The sequence below is a fragment of the Eubalaena glacialis genome, chromosome 18 (assembly GCF_028564815.1).
Source record: "Eubalaena glacialis isolate mEubGla1 chromosome 18, mEubGla1.1.hap2.+ XY, whole genome shotgun sequence".
Taxonomy (NCBI): domain Eukaryota; kingdom Metazoa; phylum Chordata; class Mammalia; order Artiodactyla; family Balaenidae; genus Eubalaena; species Eubalaena glacialis.
The window spans coordinates 11,786,268-11,805,864 of record NC_083733.1 but is presented as its reverse complement, the minus strand read 5'-3'; the positions used below and the strand labels follow the sequence as shown (position 1 = coordinate 11,805,864).

Sequence of the window (19,597 nt, the reverse complement as noted above, 5' to 3'; positions counted from 1 at the left end):
TGTTACAGCTTGGCTGGAAAGTTCTGATTCATCCACCGTATTCACCAGACATTGCACCTTTGGATTTCCATTTATTTCAGTCTTTACAAAATTCCCTTAATGGAGAAAACTTCTATTATCTGGAAGACTGTAAAAGGTACCTGGAACAGTTCTTTGCTCAAAAAGATAAAAAGTGTTGGGAAGATGGAATTATGAAGTTGCCTGAAAAATGGCAGAAGGTAGTGGAACAAAATGGTGAATATGCTGTTCAATTAAGTTCTTGGTGAAAATGAAAAATGTGTCTTTTATTTTTACTTAAAAACCGAAGGCACTTTTTGGCCAACCCAATATAATCTTCTGAAGAGAGTAGCCAGTGTTGCCTATAATTTGTATCTTTATTTGCAAATTGTCTTTATTATGTAAGGGTTGTGTCAAGTGAGATGTTAATAGGAAAAGTGCACCTGCTAGAGCTTTGGGTGTTTGCAAACTCAATATGTGTGTTATTATGGAAGTCATCACTTACCCTATTTGTAACATACTGATTAAAAGGGAAAACAAAATAGTAACACTTAGGGCAATATAAAGATCGCTCCTGAAAAGTGCATTTATGTTACAGAATGTCAAGTCCCTTAACTGAAAATGTAATACAAAATAAAAGTAAATACCATTAATAAAATATTAACTTGATAAAGTTTCAATCCCAACAGTGACAACAATGAATATTCTTGTATGTTGACTGTTAGGGCAAAGAAAACATTGTTTATATCCAGTATAAATATATTTGGGAAGGGGCTTTTGGCAAAAATGTTCTTACCTCATAAATAGGTTTCTGAGACCAATTTCAATGTGTGTGGGGTCCCCCACAGCAATAAGCAATTCTCAGACACCAGCAGAGTGTCCAGAGATTGCATCAGATTCCACAGCTTAAGGGTTCAGCCTACAAGACTGTCATCCTGTCCCCACTGCAGACTCCAGTCACGGGTCCAGGTTTTTCACCAGTGCGTCCGACTGACCAGCTATAAATCAGAGGTTCCCATGAAGGGTTCAAGGTCCCCAAGGAGGGTTCAATTAATTTGCTAGAGTGGCTCCCAGAACTCAGAGAAACATTTTACTTACTAGGTCAATGGTTTATTATAAAAGGATATAATTCAGGAACAATCAGAAGGAAGAGATGCATTAGAGCAAGGTATGGGGACGGCCATGGAGCTTCCATGCCCCCTCCAGGAGCACCACTGTCCCCGCATCGCCACGTGTTCACCAACCTAGGAGCTCTCAGAATCCTGTCCTTTTGAATGTTTATGGAAGCTTTAATTACATAGGCATGATTGATTCAACTTCTAGCCCCCTTCTCTCCCTGGAGGTCAGGGGGTGGGACTGAAAGTTCCAATCCTCTAACCACATGATTGGTTCTCCTGGCAACCAGCCCCCATCCTTAGGTGCTTCTAAAAGTCACCTATTCACATATCACAAGACACCTTTACCACTGTCTACACTTAGGAAATTCCAAGGTTTGGGGAGGTCCTGAGCCAGGAACTGTGGAGGAAGACCAAGCATATATATAAGAAAAATATATTTGGTCATTCAGATGACCAAAATATATTTCTCATAAATCACAAAAAGAATAAATTTTGAGTAGCAACATCAACAAAATTGCAGAATAGGAAGCCCAGCCTCTTCTTCCCCTAGGGAGACATCCACAAACCAGTTGCCTTTGTAAGAAATCCAGAAACCAGTTAAGAGGTTCAGGCACCAGATAACACAATTCACATGAATAAGAGAAACAAAGGAGTTGCATCTTAATCTCTTTCTAGTCTTTTGATGTGACTTTGTTCCACTATGACCTGATGATCCTTTTCCAATCCAAAGGACAGTCCAGGATGCACTGTGGTGGGTCATACAGTTCTCTGGCAAGTTGTACCAAGAGGAAATTGAAAGCCTTATTTTACAAATTGGAACATTTTGGTTTGATTTATAATGCTTTCTCAGGCAGGGTCTGGCCCATAATATGCATACGCCAAACCTGAAGCACCAGCAGTTGTTTTTATCTTAATCGGTGGAAAATATAACCACAAATGCATACACAGGGAGAAATGATTTGTGACGTCTGAATCAGCAGTACAGTAATGTGCAAAATTAGGTCTCTACACTTCTCTGATTTTTCCCATTCAGACTCTTTTTTTTTTTTTTTCCTCCCTGACATTAAGCACCACTCTTAATGGTAGAGAGCAAGAAAAGAAGCACAAGTCAGTAGGTCTTGGTGACCATCCCTTTTCTGCCACCAATGAGTCATGTCCCTCTGGCAAGTCCGTAATTCCTCTCCTCCTCAGATTTCTCATTTGTGCAAAGTGAGCTGTAATAATACAATGATTACAAGAACAACATTGATTGTCTAACTCTCAGGGGCTTTCACTTTACAAGCATTGTCTCAGCCATGAGGGTGATACTCTACCTGTCCTTGGTTCACAGATGAGAAAACTAAGAATCAGGGATGATATGCAGCTTGCTCAAGGGCAGGCTGGTTGGAGGTGGCGCTGGAGAAGACCTTGAACCTGGGCTACCAGACTCCAACACTGCCTGCTCAAACCACTACTCTGTACAGTCAGAATGCAGATATCTAAGGCTAGTGAGTAATTGCGGACCCACTAAGTGTTAGGCACTCAGTGGGGGGTTGTCACACATTATATCACAATGGCTCTTTAGTCATTATTCTCTTACTTTTTAAGAAATGGAAATCAAAGACCAGAGTAAATGAGTCATTTAATCAGAACCACAGTGAAAGCTGAATTCATATCTGGGCTTCTCTGTTTATAATGTCTAAACTCTCTCCACTGCATCATGTGGTCCATGTGGCTCTCTCTCCTCTGTGGCCATCAGGCAGGGTCTGGTGGTGCAATGGCTTGAAATACTCAGGTATTTCAGGTATGAAATACTCAGGTTGCCAGCCTCCAACTCATTCTATTACCATAGCCCATTGATATGGAAAAATCCATCTTTAACGGTTGCTATGAAAATTTACACTTTGTCCTAAAGAAGTTACTATTGCCATGAAAGGTTCAATTATTTTTCATTTTTGATATGTGTACTGATCCTTTTAAAATGCATTCTCTAATTTATTTTATGGGAACAATTTTAAGTATAAAGTTTTAAAAGGAAGACAACTTTTCTCTTCTGGAGAGCCTGAGACCCGTTCCCTCTGTGTGGAGTCATTGAAGGAAATACTTTCAGACCTTTGCAGACCAGAATACCGAGCCTACTCACCGTGGCACTTTGGACATACTGCTTAACTTTGCTGAGGCTCAATCTATTCGTCTGTTAAATGGGCACAATGATATTTCCCTCAAAGATCGCTATAATAATTTAATTAGATAACAAGTGGCATATAATATGTGTTCAACAATATTTAATCCCCTTCAATAATTACTTAACATAAATTGTCAATTTATATCTGCTTTTGCTTAACATGTTATGTTTGAAAATGATATAGGCCTAGAAATACAGAGTAAACACTCGAACAAGGACCTTTCTTTTCCTCTGCTTTTTTTTTTTTTTTCTTTTTTAAGGGCTTCAGGTTTTCACTGCCTTTGACAGAGGTCAGGAAGGAGCTGTACTCTTATGTGAAGGGCAGCAAGTCCTAGGGTGAGAGCAGTAAAACTGGGGTCAGAAAAACAAAGTTCAATCCTCAGTGCTTTATTTACTAACTCTATGATCTCCTCAAATCATTTAAATTCCCTGTTCTTGTTTTCTCATCTGCAAAATAGGGAAATTAAAAATATCTATTCTGCTTTGTTCGTAGGCAAGAGCTAGCTCTTATGGTGAATGCTTCTGTCATTTCCCCCTTATTTCATTCATTCTATAGCAAGGTTGCTGCTGCTGAATGCTTATGTTTCTTCTAACTTGTTATCACCAAGAAGTGCTTGAGAACCTCCTCGGGGCTCCCGAGGAATAGTGTTCCTATTGTTATAAAATTTAGCACATTCTAAGTTAAATATCTTGACATTTATTTTGAAGAGCTGATTTATCCTTCTATGACACCATGTTATACACTTATCACTATGTGATACTGGCTCCATTATTTAAATATTTTAATATTCTATTCAAGAACTGGCAGTATCCATGGATCAGCCATTTGAAGAGTAATTTTTCTGTAGCTGGTGATCTTCTGAATTCAACTTCACTCCTCTCTCCTTTAGGCCATTTGAATTACATCTTTATATTGTTTAGGAGGTTTGGTGTGAGTGTGTGTGTGTGTGTGTTTTGGGGGGGGGTTCCCTTTCTTCACTATCCCATCATTTTTATTTTTGGGCCTTTTGGGAATTATTATTAAAGAATTTGATTGTAGAATGCCACTGTGTATTCACAGCCTGAAGCATTCATCAAAATAGATCTATCCAAAGCATTCAGTTTGTGGATTTGTACTCCTGATGCACTAAAATAAGAAATGTTAATTTCTTGCAGACTATTACTAGATGATTTTAAATATCTGCCAAACAGGAACGTCTGTTTCCTTGTGAGGCATTTCCATAATAAAATCCTGGCACCATAGCTGAAGAGGATAATTTTATATAAACAGAGAAAAACAACAGCAAGTATTTTCCCCAAGGACAGTTTTAGCTACAATTTACCAATGCTGCTTAGTTATTTCTGTCTCATTTTATGCTTTTGTTTTGAAACAAAACACAGTTTTACCTGGATGCACTCCCGGATAATCAGGAATTAGCTCAGTATGTTGACTGGCTCTGCTGAAGGCAAGACCTCCAGAAAATCAGGAGGCTCCACCGCCTCGCCCCTCCCCCCACGGACATCTCCAGAGGGGAGAAAAGGGTTAAGGATTATTGAAGAATAGAGGAGAGGGGAGGGAGCCCCGAGGAGGCCCAGGAGCGGCAGGCCTCGCCTCCAAGTGCAGCTTTCATCAGCAGCGCAGCGCACGGCGGAGCTCTGAGCGCTGCTGTGAATTTGGAGGAGGGACGCCGCTGCTGCCAATTTCTGGGACCACGGCTGCGAGGAGTGGGCGTGGCCTCGGCAGTGTGGATGCTCGTTCGGAAAGATGCTGAGCGCTTTTCAGTGAGCAGTCAGGGCTGTGGTGTGTGTGTTTGTGTGTGTGAGAGAGAGAGAGAGAGGGAAGGAAGAGGAGGAGGTAGAGAGACCAAGAGACCCAGAGGTGCTGAAAATCCAGACAGAGCTGGGAGAGAGACTGAGAGCAGGACTGGAGCCCTCGGAGAGCCACTCAAGATCTTTTGGGGGAGCCCAATAAATGTGAACATGGGGTCTGTCACCGGAGCTGTTCTCAAGACGCTACTTCTGTTATCTACTCCAAATTGGAACAGGGTTTTAGCTGGGAATTCCTGTAAGTATACAGCAAATGATTTAAAACTTGAAGGGGGCCTCGCTGCAAAACTTTAATTCTGTTGTTTTTTATGATTATTATTTGCAGCTGGAATTGCTGCAAAGCATATTGCTATAAATGAAGCATCACTTAAAATCTTGCAAATACGACTGGGTTTACACATGTCTTTCCTCTTGGTCTGGTCAGAATATGCAAAGTATCATTTCTCTTTTTGTCTATGAGCAGAATCTTGTCCTCTTGTCTTTCTGTATTCATTGAGAACACTCAAGTTCTAGTAAAACATTAAATCGTCATCTTAATCACGGAATAGCCTGTGAATGTCTTCGTTTCTTCCCTTTTTTAGGTTTACTGAATTTTATTGGAATTATGTCTAACAGGAAAACAACTGGCAGACTTTACATTATGCTACATTAGCTTAGATTTCTGAAGTTTGCAATTTGGCAGACTGATAGCTGGCTGCATCTTTAAAATGATGCCAGGATAATAACTGAAATGTACTGCAGAATTCAGGGGCAGAATTGGTAGAGGTGAACCTCAATATTAGGAATTGTGCCCTCACTGCCACCGGAATGAGACTTGAACACTACTGAAAGAGGGGGCTTGATTCCTACATCTTGCTTAAAGAAATACATTCAAGTGCTTTTTTCAAAAGTATTATTCTTGAATTTTTAACTTTATAAATTTGTGATTGAATATTCTGATTCTGAGTTAATGGTCCCAGGGAAGATTTATTAAGACCTTATTTCTAATTTAAGTGTCATCCAAAATGATTTGACAGAGGCGCCTTCATCCACTTTTTATTAGAGATAAGGAAAAGTTTTAAAAGTTACATTTGGCCTAAAATCTCTAAATGGGAGAATTTCCCCCTCCCTGATGAATGATCAACAAGCTTGGCAAATACAACTTTTTCTCTCTTTCTTGGACTTTAAAGGAAAAGCTCATCTGCTTTTCAAGAAAGGGCTATGAGGCCTGATCAGGAATTTATGTCACTACTGTTCAAGCAGGTTTAGGTTTGGGGGACACAAATAAGCCAGTAACCAGGCATTTGCTATGGCACATCCCTTGAGTGCACTAAAGCACTCTGATGTGGGAAGAACATTATAAATGACCTTACTGGCACAAGCCAAATGCTCATTTACATTGAATGGCCACTGTGATTCCGTGCTTCCATTCAGTATTAGCTCATTTAACGGTGTGGTATATCTATCACTCTGAAAGAAGAGAACTTCACTCGGATGCTGCACTGTGTTTTAGCTTCTATTTTAATTTGGGGGTGTAAGAATCCCATGAGTCAATAAAATGTGCATATTTTCACCTAATCAAAATCTTGGAATGCTGTAATAGTAGCATTTGACCAACATTACAACAAACAAACAATAACAACACAGACCCCCCCCACACACACACACAGAGAAAGTTTTGTAGAAAACGCGTAAGTAATTCATCGTCCAACTACCGAAGTTCAACAAAAAAGGAAGCGCTAGAGGTCACTCTTACAATGTAAAGCACATCATTTGAAGCATCCTTCCCTTAAGAAAAGCAGAGCTTAAGTCTGGCCTAGAGGCAGTCTTGTCTTTCCAATACGCTGACTGTTTGAGTTTATCATTGATTAATGTGACTGACTGGGCTATTAGTTGTTTACATTTGTTTATTTTCTTGAAGTCCAGTAAAAGGCAGATCGACATTCAATAGCTTCTTTGTAATATATCTTCTTCAAAGGAAAGGTGAGCTGCTGAGAAGATCTGAGGAGAGCAGAATATTCATGGGTGCTGAGCTCTCTCTGGGCCTCTCCTGACACTTAAAATTTCAATCCTGATTCTGTATTCTTTCAGCCTTGGTTTATTCTTCAGGAAGTAGTTTAATGCTCTTTTAAACATTTGATTAAAGAACCTGTAGCATTTTAAATTATTAGGAACATTTAAATATTAAAGTTGGAATTCTTGGTTACCATATGTTTTAAGAGTTGACTGTTCTTAAAGTGTCATAAATGCAGTTAAATGACTTCAGATAATTAAAGGTGCATTTAGTAATTTCTTGTTACTATCACATTGACAGTATGATTTGCAGCAGTAGATATAAAAGAAAAAATTCATTTCCCAAGTTTTATTTCATTAGTATTTTGTGGGGGAGAAAGAAAGCAAGGTACTTATTACCAAGTCATGGTACTCCATGTGTTGTATCTTTTTTGGAGGAACAAGTCTATATGTTTACCAGCAAGGTTGTAATTCAGCGTAGTGACAAGTGACCATCAACCAGCATAAGTGTTTTAAAAGTATTATAATAGCTCCAGTAATTCTTTTGGACAAGACTTTATATTAAAACATGAATCAATCGTGAACACCAATATTAAAGTCAGGGAGAACTGAATAAAAATAAAGGAAATTAAAGGTCAGTCTCTCGGGTGAATACAAAGACATTTTCCCTCTATCTATTTACAGCTGATTCACCAGGAGCAAATCTGCTATCCACTGAGTCGGCCCAAGAGTGCCCAAGGCCGCCAGTATGAAAGCTTTCATGGGACAGGACTCTGTACACCAGGGACAGCTCAGGGATTAGGTACACTTTAATTTGAATGTTAGTTGATCTAATTAATCAACAGGGTAACTTTACATTAGAAGGTTTCTGTGCAAACACACACACACACATACATGTTCATGTGTATCTATGTGTGTGTGTGTGTGTGTGAACATATGTATATATTTATATAAAGATGCATAAACCACTAGATGCATGTGCTTATACATCTTTGGTGACTGCTGACTCCTCTTCTGACTAAAGATGGAAAACGTTGAATGGACCACATTCTTTGGCTATTAGCACCCTACCTGACATTTCAAAAGCATTGAACCAGCCCCAGGTCTTTCCTCCTTGTTCTGGTCAAGGTGTTATTATATTGAAGGGTTCCTTCTGTGAAAGTTTAGAGACAGATCCTCCTAGTAGGGCTGCTCTTTGATAAGCTGCACAGGCTGTTGTTGGTTTCTTCACTTGCTAGTAAGATACATGCACTGAAAAGGGAGTCATCTCTTTATTTTTTTAAATTATTTTTTTAAAAATATTTATTTTCATTTATTTATTTATTTTGGTTGCACTGGGGCTTAGCTGCGGCCGGTGGGCTCCTTAGTGTTGGCTCACCGGCTCCTTAGTTGTGGCATGTGAACTCTTAGCTGCGGCATGCATGTGGCATCTAGTTCCCTGACCAGGGCTCGAATCTGGGCTCCCTGCCTTGGGAGCGTGGAGTCTTAACCACTGTGCCACCAGGGAAGTCCCTTTATTTTTAAATTGCTCTTATGAACCCCCAGTTTCCTTCTGAGCATTAAGACGTTGTTGGGGGAGGGGTGGACACCGTAAAAGAAGAAAAGGTGTAAGTCGTAAGGCAGCTAAGAGTTTTGCTTTTATTTTTACTCTTGCAGATCATGTGATGGAAGCTCTCTGGCTTCAGGTATTCTGAGAATATTTAATGCTTAACAAGTAGCTTATGAATGACATAATTAGAAGTTAATTTCTCACTGTGTGCTTTCTTTTCCATAATTGGAATAAAGGCTGTATGATATCTACCCTGAAAGAAGCACTAAAGAATATGTTAAAATTAACAAAAGATGAAGGTAATGACTTGAGTAGATGATTGTTCTTGTGGGCTCTGGGATGCCACCTAAATGCTACTGGACAGATTCTCAAATTGTTCAGATTCAGCCTTGTACCTCTTTCTAGAAACTTTCTTCTTTTCCTCCTCCTTCCCACCCAAATTCTTTTCCATAGCAAAAAATTACTAGTATAAACAGTAAAGTACTGATAAAATACAATTATGAGTTGCAATACATAAGTAGCTGACCTCTGGATATAAAGGTGAGCCTGAACTTTGACTCACTTTTCTAACAGCGATACTGATTTGTTTTCATCAATCTGGTGCATTCTCCCCTTTCCTGATAGTATACATCCCAAATCATTTCTGATAAGGGCAGCCTCCAGCTATGGAGATAACACAGCTCATAGCCAACAAGGAATTGAACACATGACTTCCACGTGATACCTAGTGCTTAACCTAAGTAAAAAACATTTTTATGTCTTCTAAAATTAATGTCAGAATTTGTATCATATGTAAACAATTCCTTTATGGAAGCCAATCTCTGTATCAAGATTGAATTAATTTACCTTTTCAGTGAAAACAAATTAATAGAATTATATAATGTCACTTGTAAGATAATGTAATATTTAATTCAGAGGTTGGTAAAATATGGCCCATGGGTCAGATCTAGCCCACTGCCTGTTTTGTGTAGTAGCCTGTGAGCTAAGAATGGTTTTTACATTTTTTTCAAATTTTTTCAAATTAATTTTTATTGGTGTATAGTTGATTTACTGCATTTTGAAATGTTTGAAAAAAATTAAATGAAGAATTCTCTGTGGCATAAAACAATTATATGAAATTCAAATCTTAGTTGTTCATTCTTCTCATTAGTAGACCTGTATGGCAAAAACTTATACTCAATTATTATTATATTTTTAATTTTATCAATAAAATTATCTTAAAATTGATTTCCCTCTCATTATACAAGGACCTAAATAACATTCTTTACTCTCTAGCTCTTCATAGAAAAAGTTCATTGACCCTTGACTTAAATAAGACACAATATAATATAATGATGTGACCTGGATAGTGGATAAATTATATACTGCTATGATAAAATTTAGTCTTTATTTAGTACGCAAATACATTCCTGAAGAATTGAAGTGCTGAAGGTAATGCTACAATTGCCAGGAGCTATAACAGAAGAAGCCTTCATTAGCATCTTCTTCATATGTGTCTTCTTAAAGACATTATTCTTCAGAAATCTTGTTATTTCCATGGGTATGAATTATTTATAACTATTTGCAAAGTTTCAGCAGTTTTGGCTGCTAAAGAGACACTTTCAATCTCAAGTAATCCCCTTAGTATAAGAAGTTCAATAAAGTGTATAAGTAATTGCAGCTTAGATATTTTGAATGAAAATTCTGTTGTTATTTTATACTTTCATTAGTGTAAATTATTCGACTCCATACTAATAAGGAACATGCATTTGAAATCACTGATTGTATGAAGTAAATCATCTTACTGGAAGAATGTCCTTGTCCCTATGACTTTTACAGTAGCAGCTTCCTAAAAATTCTGAAATTGGCAAACTTTCTAGAATAAATTGAAAAATAGATTTTCATTTAAGCACTGCCCACTGAGAATTCATAATAATTAAGCAGGTGCCTTTTACCTACTCATGCCAAGATAATTAATTTTTATGTAAATGCCTTGTCCATTTGGAATTGTATTTAATTTTCATTTCCAAGAACTGATGAGTGGCCTCATTTTATTTACATTACACTGTTTACTACAGTGTTTTTTTTTAAAGTTTAAGTTAAAAAATATGATACGGTATAATATTTTAAAAATTCTTTTCCTTGAAATTTCACTGTAGCATTTTTTCCCGCAAATGAATGGCCATATGTTAAAATGATTTATTTTTCATAATACTGTTTACAATGGTGCAGAACTAATGAAGATTTCTGTCTTATCAAAAGACCAATTTCCAGATCAAAGACAGCCTAGGACTGTCTCATATAGCTTACTTAATGTGACTTATTCTGGGTGTGGACGAGAATGATGATGGGATTCATGACTCTCTGTGGTAAATAGATGATAAAGAATAGTGACACTCGCATTACATGGTTCTGAACATTTTTACAATAGAATACCAGTCTTGCTTTGCAAACACCGCTTTTTCACAATTTGATACTGTATTTAGAATCTGAATCTCCTTTACCTCAGATAAATCGTATTGGGGCCTTAATGTTGTCAACTTACGAATCATATCACTGATTAGTCAGGTTATTTATGAAGTCCTTCTCTGTCCTTTAAAAAAAATATTTTCCTTTCCTCTGTTGTGACTGAAAGTTTACAGAATGACCCAGCCCCTGAAAACAGTAGGAAGAATAATAAGAATTTATCCAGCATTGTTACATAAATCCCAGATATGTGTATTCAGATTTGTAGGTGACTGTTTCTGGTGAAATATTAAATAATGCAGAGTTTGATTTTTTTTAAGTGGCCTGCTGTTTCCATTATTGCTTAGCTTAATTATTTTTTCATTTTTATCGATTCAGAAATCTTGGCCTCAGTAACTTGTTTAGTATTTATTTAGAATTATTGCAGTTTTTCAAGTTAACTGTATGGTAAGGAAGGACGGACCCATCACAGAATATGTGCTTAAAATAGGGGATGTTTCATGGATTAACCATGATCATGAGGTGAACTGAGCTGTGTTCTTGGTGGTGGTGGGGTGAATTCTCATAGAATATATGGATTGTTGTTTTAATGGGTATTTCAGGTGGGATCTTTTAGAAACACTCCTTAACAAACACACCTTTAAAAACATGTCTTGAATTGTAGCATCACATGCTAAGGTCAATTTGATTTGGGTCCCTATAAAAAGGAAAATCTCAGAAAGAGAAATAAATGCCCTAAACTAAATGCAGACAAAAAATTATGGAGCTTTAGAAGAACTTGTGTTTATCATTGGAAGTCCTTAAAGGAAGAATGAACTCATCAAAAAGCCTCAATTAACTGAATATACTTAAATGAATAATTTACCCACAATATTAATATTGTAATTTGAAGTCTTTGAGTTTTTTTTTTAAAGTTTAAAATTTCTTGAGAAATAATGGATAGTTTACCCATAAGACTAAGTTACAATAAATGCATTTCTAAATAACCGAGATGTCATTGACCATTGGATTATCTTCTTAGTTACTTTTTGGGAGAAACTTTGCTGTCTGAGATTCCAGCATTTGAATTTTTTCAAGGAGTTCTAAGACAGTTGTTGTCTGGCTGTGTGCTTCAGTTAGGCATGTATGTATACATATGTTTATTTATTTGACTTCTAGAACTATCATTCCTTGTTTATAATCTATGAATTTAGACCTTCCACGGTGCTGATCACTCCAGGGTCTTGGTGACTCTGTGTTGGTAAACACCATATCTGATATGCTACTAGCACAAGTAAAGATATTTTTGTTTCCCAATTGACTTTCAGAGGATAAAGTTTTTGCAAGCATGTCTTTTGCCAAGGTATTCACATACATGGGACCTGAAACTACGGTATTACTTACTGGTAAAGAATGTACATGCAAAATACATTACAAATTGTCATTATTACTTCAGTTCTTCTGAGGTGAGTTGGTATTTGGAAAAGGAAGAGTATGTGCTTCATTTTTTTTTTCTCCCAGTGCATTTTCGTCATGGTTCACGGAAAAGTGGTACTCTGGTCATAAAACCAGAGAAATAGCATAACAGGAGGTAAAAATGAGCCCGTTTATGTTACAGTTAATGAGTCATTCCAATGTAATAATTGGAAAAGTGAGTGCAGCCTAAAAACATTTGACATTTTAAGTAGTTTAAAATTAGTAACTATAAAATTTTTTTATGCTATAAGTATTTAATAGAACAGTGAAGAAATTTACCTCTAAGGTTTTTAAATCACAAAGGAAAAAAAGGGTGTGATATGTATCAGTTGTCCTACAGCTCTAATTACTTTTTTTACTGAGTACTTCTTATTACTTGGCAGTGCTCTAGAATAAGATGTTATGTGTTTCTAAATTATAAAAAACATACTTGTTTCTGTAACCATTTTTTTTCCCTCACTGGCAAATATGATACTTACAAGTGAGGTCACAGGTCGATATTAGTTTAGAAACAGCATGTGAATATATAAATTCAACTGCTTTCCTAAATACATTTATCGTATAGTTTTAAGACAAACTACAACCTGTAATTTCGTTAATTCAGACTTACTCTGAAGTTATAACCTACAGAGAGATTTTTAAAAAAAAAAATTTATTTATTTATTTGCTCACGCCGGGTCTTGGTTGCGGCAGGCAGGCTCCTTAGTTGTGGCACTCGGGCTTCTTAGTTGTGGCACACGAACTCTTATTTGGGGCATGCATGTGGGATCTAGTTCCCTGGCCAGGGCTCGAACCTGGGCCCCCTGAACTGGCGTGGAGTCTTGACCACTGCGCCACCAGGGAAGTCCCGAGAGATATTTTTTGAATGTCCGTTGAAGGGCATTGATAAACTCTCCTAGGAATTTGTTGCAAGCCTTGGAGTTGGGAGATGCTTGGATGGCAATGAACAGACATTTGACCCTGTGGCCCATAGCTGAGAACCCCGCATTTTCCTGTTAATGTAAACACATTACCTTTGTGTATCAGACCCAAAAGAGAGATTTTTGAGAAAATTTGAGAAAGTTCAGTTTCTCTCTGGGCTAACAGCTTTGTTCTAAAAGATTGAGTATGTGTTTAGATCTTCAAGACTTGTCTTTAGTTTTCAAAGATATTGATATGTGTTTGTCTTTTAAGATATGTTCATCAGTAGATAACCAAACAGAAGAAGGGAACTAAATGCAAAGTGGTCTGTGAGGGAAATGAATGCTGAGAGGAAATTGTCAGTGTGTGTGTGTGTGTGTGTGTGCGCGTGCGAGCGTGCATGCATATGTTGGAAGATATTGTGGGTAGGGACTGGCCATGTCGGCAGAGAAATGGAAGACAATCCCCTAGGTGGCACATTTTCAATTAAGTATTGTTGGGATACATAATAAGATTTTTATTTTATTGCTACTATACCAGAATAGTCTCCTGTATAGTTTTAAAACAGTATGTGGGATTAAAAATAGCAAGAGTCTTTCTGGATCCAGTTTAAACTCATCCCAAGCAGAGGGACAGTGTTGCCCTTTTCTGATCCCAAAGTGCTTTATTTTCTAGGCAAAGGCCATGAAGACCTCTGGATCCCCAATAGTTAACTCAACTTCTAGTCAGTCTCAGGGTGCTAGTCTTTCTGAATATGGCAACAAAGGCAGAAAATGGCAGGAGAGGTTTTGACTTAAAAGCCACTAGATAAATTGAAACATAATTTAACTCTTGAAGACAATGTGGTGAAGTGATACTGCTACCAGGAGAAGGGCATTCTAAACAAAGTTTTGCATTTTTCACATCCATTCACTTTTATTTCTCAATTTTGGCTGATTTTGAACAAAAAGAAACTATCTCCAAGGCAGAAAGCTGCATGAATGCTTAGCAATCCTCATAATTAAGGATTTATAATACATATTTACATTTGCCATGTTTTAGATGTTTAGGACTTAATTAAAAGAACATTGCTAAAATAAAAGCAATTCTATCTAAAGTGGTGGTGAGGGAATTCTGTGCAAGGTTATAAAGCTGCTCAATTAGGCTCTTTTGTTCCATTGTGAGTATGATTTCTGTGCTTATTTGAACTGTTGTACTTTAACATGAGCCTGTATTATAATACTGTTAAGAAAACATCATGCGCCTTGTAAAATGTCATAACACAACTTTAGGTATCGTAAGATGTGTAGTCCTTCCTAAAACACACAAAAGAGAGAAAATTCGGGAAAAGAACTAGCATACATGTAAGAAAGCAAGGAGCAAACACTGAAGATAACTTTTGGTTTCTTAAATTCATAGCAACCTATAGGATCTAATCACAAAATGGAATATGATAAAATATTTCATAGTCAAATGTCTACTACAGAAATAGAAAAAGGAGGCTACCAAAAATATGATGTAGAATTTTGGGTACTAAGAATAAAATCATGATCACAATAATTTTCTATGCTTGATGCATAAAACTGAGTCGTTTGCTGGTGTGGCCTTGTAAATGATCATATTCATCTCTTAAAAGCCTTGTTATGTGCTTGCCTTGTCTCTCTCTCTCTCTCCCCCCCGCTTTCTCTCTCTCCCCCCCTCTATTATATATATATATATAAATCGCAACATGAAACAGATTAGTATGAGAAGAAGGTATGTAGTATCATTAATCACTGACACATTCTCTAGAGAAGATGCCAGCAGCGCCCTCTTTTTCTGAGTTAGCAAAACTGAGCCTTCCGTGATCACTTTCCTGGATGTGAGGATGATCTGGCTGTGGCATCTGTCATCTTTGCGATTGCCAGGGTTGTTTTGGCTGAGAGACCTGCGAGGCAGCTGTCCCCTTCCTCCCTCACTACTTCCTGTGACTCATGCAGTATTTTTAAATACTACACATATATCATATTTTTAGGTGTCTGCCATAATGAATTGATGTTTTTAATTAATGTTTAAGGTTTTTATCAAAATGAAAGCGAGTCCTGTCTCAGCTGTATTTCATTGTTAGGTGTATATTAAGTCCAAATTTATTAGCGTAGCAAACAAATATCTTCCTCCTCTGAATTTGCTTATCTTTCCCCTTTTGTCTGTCTTAATTGCTTTCTCTCCCTCACAATCCTGCCCCCCTGCAAGTGTCCTCTAGCCTCTGTCACCTGGTCTTTACAGCTGCTGTTCCCTTTGCCTAATTGCCCTCAATCACTCCCTCTAAATCCTCCTGGAAAACTTCTACTGAAAGCAAGCCTCACCTCCTTCCTCTGTGGAGTCTTGCCTGATCAGACCACCTCACCTCTCTTCATTCTTCTAACAGAAATTCAGTAGAACCTTGAGTGTTCGCCTATTCCTGATCATAGAGTATCAAATCTGATTTTTTAGAAAATATGTCTCCCTTTCTCTCTCTGCTTCCTTTTTTATTTACAGCAAATGTCATTTGATAGGCCACTATATCAGGTCATTTTTTTAATATAAATTTATTTATTTATTTTTGGCTGTGTTGCGTCTTCATTGCTGCGCACGGGCTTTCTCTAGTTGTGGCTAGTGGGGGCTACTCTTCGTTGCAGTGCACGGGCTTCTCATTGCAGTGGCTTCTCTTTGTTGCAGCGCATGGGCTCTAGGCGCATGGGCTTCAGTAGTCGTGGCTCGCGGGTTCAGTAGTTGTGTCTTTCGGGGTCTAGAGCGCAGGCTCGGTAGTTGTGGCGCACGGGCTTAGTTGCTCCCCGGCATGTGGGATCTTCCGGGACCAGGGATTGAACCCATGTCCCCCATGTTGGCAGGCGGATTCTTAGCCACTGAGCCACCAGGGAAGCCCCTATCAGGTCATTTTTGGATTGAGGATGTTCAATGGACAGGCAAACCAAAAATACATCATAAGAATAAACTTGGAACAGCATTTTTCCTCTTGCAGGCCATCAGTGTGCCTCCTCATTTCTGTAGGGCCTCCCAGGTCATCACCTTCAATTTGGAAAGTTGGACCACAAAGTTCTTGCCACATTTCGAGAAGAAATTTTCAACTCCTTCATCTATCTTGCACTTCAATTCCTTTATTTTACATTTTCCCATTTGAAGATTTTTCTCCTTTATGGAGGGTAGAAGAAAAATAAAATCAGTTTTCTCTTTTTTTCTTTTCATCATTAACTTTATAAAGAGTGTACCTGCAGCTTCTTTGGTCTTCTTTTGTCTTTAAATATATGCAACACGTTTTTCATTGCCTTTAGTAATTTTGACAAACATTAATGAGTTCTGAACTTGTATATTCCTCTTTTAATTACACACATTTTTAAAGATTATTTTCTTGTAAAATGTCATCATTTTTTAAAGATTCCTCTCATGTTTATTCCTCCTCATGGTAAATATTTGGGACTTTCATTGCTATTATTTTATAGTTCATAGCTTTCCACACATGACGTATGTTATCATTAATATTGACAAATATTCCTTTTGCATTGGGCTCTGTGGACTCTAAGGTGGTGGAGTGTACCTCACAGGCCTGGAGGGCAGACATTATTATCACTATTTTACAAACTAGGAAACTGGACTTTAGGAGGTAGGAGGTATTTCCAAAGCCACTGAGTAAGGAAGGGTAACCTGGGACGGACTTGAACCCAACTTTCATGATGCCAAAACCATTGCTCTTTGAAATGGAATACACTCATCTTCTCTGTGAGCCTTTAAGATCACCTCCCCTGAGTATCAGAACCCACACTTGCCTGTTTTCAGGGTTCCCTCCCTGGTGTGATAAATTATAAGGTAATGTGCCTGTTTTCTTCCAAGGATTCTGTCACTTGTATTTTATCAACAAGCTCTTCCTTACGAGTTGAAGTAAAGTATCAAACATCACCCAGTGTATATATAAGTGTAAATTTTTCTCCTCTGAGTTCCACCGACAACCCCCTACCCTTGCTCACTGATACCCAAGGACCTATGCATTCTGTCTAAATTCCTTCTTTGAGTCGATAGTTCCAGGAACAGGTTCTAAGGGGCTGCAACAGCTCAAATCACAAAGAAAAACCAGCTCCTTTCTGCAAGATTGCAACAGTGCCTGACCAAGGCACTCTGCAATTTTGTTTCTTGCCTCTGTGAAACCACTCTCCTTCCCCATGTTCAGGGATACGCTCCCTTTAGGTGCTGTATTAGTCTGCTAGGGTTGTCATAACAAAATGGCACAGACTAGGTAGCTTAAACAACAGAAGTTTATTTTCTCAAAGTTCTAGAGGCTGGAAATGAAAGATCAAGGTGCCAGCTGGGTTGATACCTGGTGACACCTCGCTTCCTGGCTTGTAGATGGCCACCTTCTCACTGTGTCCTCACATGGCCTTTCCTCTGTGTGTGATCAGTCAGAAAGGGAGCTCTCTGGTGTGTCTCTTCCTCTTCTTATAAGGCCACCAGCCCTCTTCCATTAGGGCCCCACCCTTATGCTCTCATTCAACCTTAATTACCTCCTGAAAGGCCCTATCTCCAAACGCAGTCACATGGTGGGTTAAGACTTCAGTGTATGAATTTGGGGGAGGGGTGGGGTGGTGTCCATAGTAAGTGCTCTCCCTGTTTCAACTGCCTGAGTAAAACGTATCTTCTCTTGGTATTTGAGACGGATATTGCTCTGACCTACTGAAACCTATCAAGTGAGTGAAGTCATCTTACAAGTTTTTTTAAGCTGTCTTCCGATGGACCCCGTCCTCAGTGGCGCTGCTGGGATCACGCGCAGTGTGCTCCTCCGCTAACCCCCGCCGCCTTGTTGCCACAGGCGCTAGCACTCCCTGGCCCTTCTCTCTCTCCTTTTATCTGGGCCTGGTGCTCCCTAACTGCCTCTGCCCACGAGTTTCTGACATCCCGCTATCCCCCTCCAAATTCTTTTCTCCTTTATGTTACCGAGCTCCAGTTGTGTTATGATTTGCTCCCTGTGTTTCTCATGTCCCCTTCCCAAAAGTTGATTTTGCAGTTTGTTTCCTCTGGCACTTTTCCACTTCTAATCTGTAAAACCCAGAGCACACAGATTCTCCCTTTATTCCCTGGGATGCTTTCTTTGTCAAGCCAAAACCAACCAAACACAACGTAGGTAAAACAAATGAACAATCATCATTCTAATAACTTCTTTAAATTCAATTTAAAATTTGTCTAATTTAAAATTTGTAGAATGCCCTCCTAGTATTGGGAACTGGGACAGATGTTCGCCATACATTGTTTCACTCAATCTTAATGTAGCATCTGTTCACACCAGTGTTTTCTCTTATGCATGCTTTTCCATCATCTCCAGTGCATTTCTCTTGTGGCTAAATATTCTTTGTCTTTTTAAATGGTTCTTCGTAACTTGTCAAGTGGATATGCTCTTATGTAAACGTTAAGAACCAATTGGTTGTTCACTGATTTATTTTTAAAGTTTCTCAGTCTACCAGTGTCTGTTTCTAATATATGGCTGTCTTAAGATTCCTGTAATTCTCTAAGATCACAGGATCTTAAGCCATTTACACATGTCAGTGTCATGAAGTGTTCAATGTCTTTGCCCCACTTTAGTGAAAACCTAAATTTATTTTGGAAGGAGAAATTTAACACGATAACTGTCTACACCCTTCCCTTTCCTGCTCAAGAATTTATAACACTTAAAGATGGTTCTGTGTCTCTTCCGGTGGTATCATTTGTTCAAACATGAATCAGAGGTGGTGGGTAGAGATTGCCACACTTGACAGATCGCAGAAGCACATCTGTCACCCTCCGGGAAACCTGCTCACTCATCCATTGGTCTTGTCAGTTACACACACAGCCGTCTCGTCTCTACAGCCCTCAGCAATATCACCAATCATCCCTACCTGTGTGTCTCTCAGGAGCTTGGTGCCCATGGCCTCTGATGGGCGGCTGCAAGTGCAGGTTTTCAGTTGTAGCCATGAGCCTAGTGTCTTCTCCAGAAGGCATGAGTCACTGTTTATGGGAAGAACCTCTTAACTGCCGTATCACTCCTCCCTTGGTACTGATTTTGATTTCCTTCTGGCATCTTCCGGTTTTGTCTTCCTTTTAAAAAAAATGATAATTTCTTCCATCTTTTTGAGAAAAATTTCAACATCTCAACAAAACAGATTAGTATTCCTCCCTACTTTTATTCCCTCC

The 19,597-nt window shown here is 38.5% G+C and overlaps 1 protein-coding gene across 6 annotated transcripts in view; it reads left to right on the top strand.

Annotated features, from left to right (window-relative positions):
* The first annotated feature begins 5,044 nt into the window (after positions 1-5,044).
* The window catches only part of CNTNAP4 (contactin associated protein family member 4), a 260,224-nt gene continuing 245,671 nt past the window's right edge, over positions 5,045-19,597 (top strand). For 5 of the 6 annotated variants that reach the window (XM_061174472.1, XM_061174474.1, XM_061174475.1 and 2 more), the window contains exon 1: positions 5,163-5,323. In XM_061174472.1, coding sequence (XP_061030455.1) covers positions 5,239-5,323 — 85 coding nt within the window. In that variant the 5' untranslated portion in view covers positions 5,163-5,238. Of the gene's footprint in view, positions 5,324-19,597 lie in introns of all 6 variants that reach the window. The other variant, XM_061174471.1, reaches the window with a different exon arrangement.